Source organism: Myotis davidii, unplaced genomic scaffold (genome assembly GCF_000327345.1).
Source record: "Myotis davidii unplaced genomic scaffold, ASM32734v1 scaffold958, whole genome shotgun sequence".
Lineage (NCBI taxonomy): Eukaryota > Metazoa > Chordata > Mammalia > Chiroptera > Vespertilionidae > Myotis > Myotis davidii.
In genome coordinates this window covers 830277-834813 of record NW_006289714.1, presented here as the reverse complement: position 1 = coordinate 834813, position 4537 = coordinate 830277, and the positions used below count along the sequence as shown (strand labels likewise).

Genomic DNA, 4537 nt, shown 5'->3' with positions numbered 1-4537 from the left:
GGGGCGTGAAAGGAGCCGTGGAGAGATGGAACACACCCCAGCTCGGTCCCCCTTCTCGCCGTGGCCCAACAATGAGGCGCAGCCATAGCGGTCGGCCTGCGCCCCTGGCGCCTCGGCGGTGCCTGGATTGCCCCGGGAGGGACCTGCGCCGGCTTTGTACTGCATATTGTTCTCATGGCCTCTCTTTCTCCTTCTGTTTTCCGTAGCTGGTTCCTTTCAGACTCCCAGTCCCACGAGGTGGGGGCGGCCACCAGGATGAATCTTTTCAACCTGGACCGTTTTCGTTTTGAAAAAAGGAATAAGATTGAGGAAGCGCCCGAGGCAACACCTCCACCCTCCCAGCCTGGCCCCTCCTCGCCCATTTCCCTTAGCGCCGAGGAGGAGAACGCGGAGGGGGAGGTGAGCAGGGCCGGCAGCCCTGACTCCGATGTCACTGAGAAAACAGGTGAGTTACCACGCCGCCGCCGGATGGGACATCCAGAGAGATGTTTGCAAGACGAGAGGCGGAAGAGATTGCAGCTTTCATTGCCGATGTGACACGTGCTCATGCATTGTCTTCCCCGGTGCCCTTTTGAGAGCAGCTTGGGGGCTGTCATCGGCACCAGGCCCTCCAGCTGAGCATCCATTCACACCCGCTTCCCGTTTCTGCGAGTTCTTGGAATGTGGCCCAACAATGGAAGGTGAAATCAGCATTTAGGTCATCTTTAGGTCAGCCCTGTGAATCACCTGCTTACTTGGCCAGGTGTTGACACCGATTCCAGTATTTCTCCAAAAAATACTGTTCACCTCCTGAGAGCGAGGCTTTATTCCAGGTGTCTGAAGACAACCTCCGTGAACAAAAAGGTCAGATCACAGTCCGATGTTGCCACTACTTGACTTCCTGGAGATCCCCAGAGTGCAGAAGAGTAATTGGTGTTCTTCCTGGTGAATAGCCATTTTAACCTCCAGCAGGTTGTCAGGGACAATAGGGTTTGAGAAGAAGCCCCAAATTAGCATTTCCATTTTAATCTGTTACAAATTCGAATATACTTGAATTCTTACTATGTTTTGACATAGTGCTTCACTTTCTCATTTAATTGGCACAACAGTCCTGTGAGATATTACCCACATATTGCAGAAATGAGACCCAGGGAGGTTAAATTGTTAGGAAGTAGGTATAACCAGAACTCAAATCCAAGCATTCTAATTCCTTTTTTTTCCTTCTATTTTTTGTTAATGCTCACCCGAGGATATTTTTTCCATTGATTTTTGTTTTTACCGTTTTTACATTAGTATAAATTTTTAAAAATTCATCTTTATTGTTGAAAGAATTACAGATGTCCTCCTCCCTCTGTTGACCCCCTCCACCTCACTCCCGCCACCCTCCGCCCCATACCTTCATTGCAGTATTGCCTGTGTTCATGGGTTATGCATGTAAGTTCTTTGGTTAATCTCTACCTGCCCCTTTCCCTCTGAGATTCATCAGACTGTTCCTGATTTTTATTTTATTATTATTTTTAATATAGAAGGGAGGGAGAGGGAGAGAGAGAGAGAGAGAGAGAGAGAGAGAGAGAGAGAGAGAGAGAGAGAGAGACATTGATGTGATTAAGACACGTTGATTGGTTGCCTCCCACATGCACTGCAATCACACACACTCCAATTGGGACTGAGCATCTAACCAGCAACCCAGGTATGTACCCTTGACCGCTAATTAAACCCGAGATCCTTTCGTGCACAGAATGACACTCTTACTAATGAGCAACACTGGCTAGAGCCAAGCAATCTAATTCTTGAGGGTGAAAGGGATATTAGAAGTTTTATTTTAATGTTTATTCCATTAATCTCCTTTTTAATGCAAAATCTGTATTTCACAAGCAGTTTTAAAATGAATGTGGCTCTGACAAGATTAATGACATTGTGTCTTAACTCTTGATATCTCTTATTTTGTTTGGTACTCTTCTATTTAAATGTAACAGTGGTTAATATTGGCAGAATCCCTACAAGGTCATTGGAGTACCATTTTTAAATATTTTCTTTTTTTAATATATTTTTTATTGATTTTTTTACAGAGAGGAAGGGAGAGGGATAGAGACTAGAAACATTGATGAGAGAGAAACATCAATCAGCTGCCACTTGCACACCTCCTGCTGGGTATGGGCCCGCAATCAAGGTACATGCCCTTGACCAGAATCGAACCTGGGACCTTTCAGTCTGCAGGCTGATGCCCCATCCACTGCGCCAAACCAGTTAGGGCCATATGGTCAGTCTTGATGACACTGGAAAATATAAAAATTAAGTTTGTTCTGGGAATGATGAGAATTCATCTTGTTAGGAATAGAGAGAGAGCTTTGCATTAAGAAGAAAGTATTATAAATGGTACCATGAATTTTGGAGAATTTTGAAAACTAAGGCTAAATTTTTACTTTACCTTATAAGTACTAGGGATCCCTTAAAGACTTCAGGTAGAAGGGTAAAATAATGAGAGAAAGTTGTTTAGTAAAAAAAAAAAAAGTCACTCTAACAGAGGATAGGGTTTGAAGAGAGATATCATTTAGGAAACTTACAATCCAAACTTAGTGATGGCAGTAGAAATGAGGAAGAAATGTGAGAGTTTTCAAGTAAGAAACGTCAAGGATTTAAAACTAGATTGCTGGTAGGAATGAGATAAAGTGATTGATAAAAATTTTAGTTTAGGTAATTGAAAAAAATGGTGGTTTTGTACATCAGAACAGATGTACCCATTGTAAGCCATTGGTCATGCCTTTAAAAATTAAGACTCAGACCAACTGGTATGACTCAATCTACCTATGAACCAAGAGGTCATGGTTTAATTCCTGTCAGGGCACATGCCCAGGTTGCAGGCTCGATCTCCAGGCTCCAATATCTGGGGCATATAGGAGGCAGCCAACCAATAATTCTCATTGATGTTTCTATCTCTCTTCCCTTCATCTCTGAAACCAATGAAAATATATTTAAAAAAAAAATCAGCCCTAGCTGGTTTGGCTCAGTGGATAGAAAGTCGGTCCAAGGACTGAAGGGTCAGGAGCATGTACCTAGTTGCAGGCTGGTCCCTTTTTTCCTGGTTGGGGTGCATGTGGGAGGCAACCAATCAACGTGTCTCTCACATTGATGTTTCTCTCTGTCTCTCTCCCCCCTTCCACTTTCTATAAAAATCAATAGAAAAATGTCCTCAGGTGAGGATTAACAACAAATAATAATAATAAATTAAGAATCAAAGTCTTGTTCCAAACTAGCATTTTGGAGTAGACCAATGACAACTTAGTGTGGGGGATCCAGATACTGAATTGAGTATATAGGCCTTGGCCTGTAGAGAGGACAAGAAACCAAAGGTAGATTTAAGATCTAACTTTGGGCTGGACATGAGATTGGAGAATTATCAGTGGAATATGAATATTTACCTTCCATTATCATTATATGGTAACTTCATATTCTGCCATTGTGGGATACTGCTATATTTGCTTATTTACAGTAGAGTGTTAGGGTCTGAATCATAGGATAGAAATTAAAAAATATATATTTGTAATTACTCTTTTTCAGCTACTCCTGTTATTTATCTAATTTAAGATTTTATTTCTTACCATATTCCAGTTACTGTGACACAGCCACATCGTTTCTTTTTTTTTTTTTTTTTAATATCTTGTATTGATTTTTACAGAGAGGAAGGGAGAGAAGTAGAGAGCTAGAAACCTCGATGAGAGAGAAACATCGATCAGCTGCCTCCTGCACACTCCCCACTGGGGATGTGCCCGAAACCAAGGCACACGCCCTTGACCGGAATTGAACCCGAGACCCTTGAGTCCGCAGGCCGACGCTCTATCCACTGAGCCAAACCGGCCAGGGCGCCACATCATTTCTTGAAAATACCAATCATAGTCAATCTTTCCTTCTGCTTCCAAAGCTTTGCTCTTATTTGCATATAACTCTCAGCTTCTTCATTGGGGCTTGATGAAATGGTACCCTTTTTAGAAGGCCTTCCCATGATCACTCTCTCTGAAGTAACTCCCCTCCACCCCAGCTTTATTCTACTGTATGTATTTATCGCTGCCTAAAATGGTATTTGCGTCTCTCTTATTAGACTGTGATCCTCAAGGGGCACCAAGGGGAAAGGACATGTAAATATATATTGCTAAAATAGTACAATATGGTAACTCACAGGGGAAGGTACTAAGCAGTGTAGGATCACAGTCCAATTCACAAATTATCATTCGTTCTTCCTGGAAGGATCAGGAAAAGTCACAAAGAGATGACTAAATGGGCCCTAACCAGTGAATCATTTAATTCGGTGAACAAGAGATGAAAATACATGTTGCCTTAAAGAGTCTGTGCTGTTGTTTATGGGAAGGGGAAGTTATCTATAGAAGAAGAAGTTTAGGGAAATATTAGATAAAGCTGAAAAGAGAAATACAAACTGCTGGGTTTTTAGGAGCCTTTATATTTTGTGAATGGAGCACTGATTTTATTTGGTAAAGACTAGAGAGCATTTCAATGTGAGAAGACAAATAATGAAGCTATTGCATTTGAAGCCTAAATGTAGGGA

The 4537-nt window shown here is 42.1% G+C and overlaps 1 protein-coding gene across 3 annotated transcripts in view; it reads left to right on the top strand.

The window, feature by feature from the left end:
• The window catches only part of SMARCAD1 (SWI/SNF-related, matrix-associated actin-dependent regulator of chromatin, subfamily a, containing DEAD/H box 1), a 92301-nt gene that overhangs the window by 598 nt on the left and 87166 nt on the right, over positions 1-4537 (top strand). For all 3 annotated transcript variants that reach the window (XM_006762302.2, XM_006762300.2, XM_015562998.1), the window contains exon 2: positions 207-445. In XM_006762302.2, the coding sequence (XP_006762365.1) occupies positions 256-445 (190 nt within the window). In that variant the 5' untranslated portion in view covers positions 207-255. The remainder of the gene's footprint in view (positions 1-206; positions 446-4537) is intronic.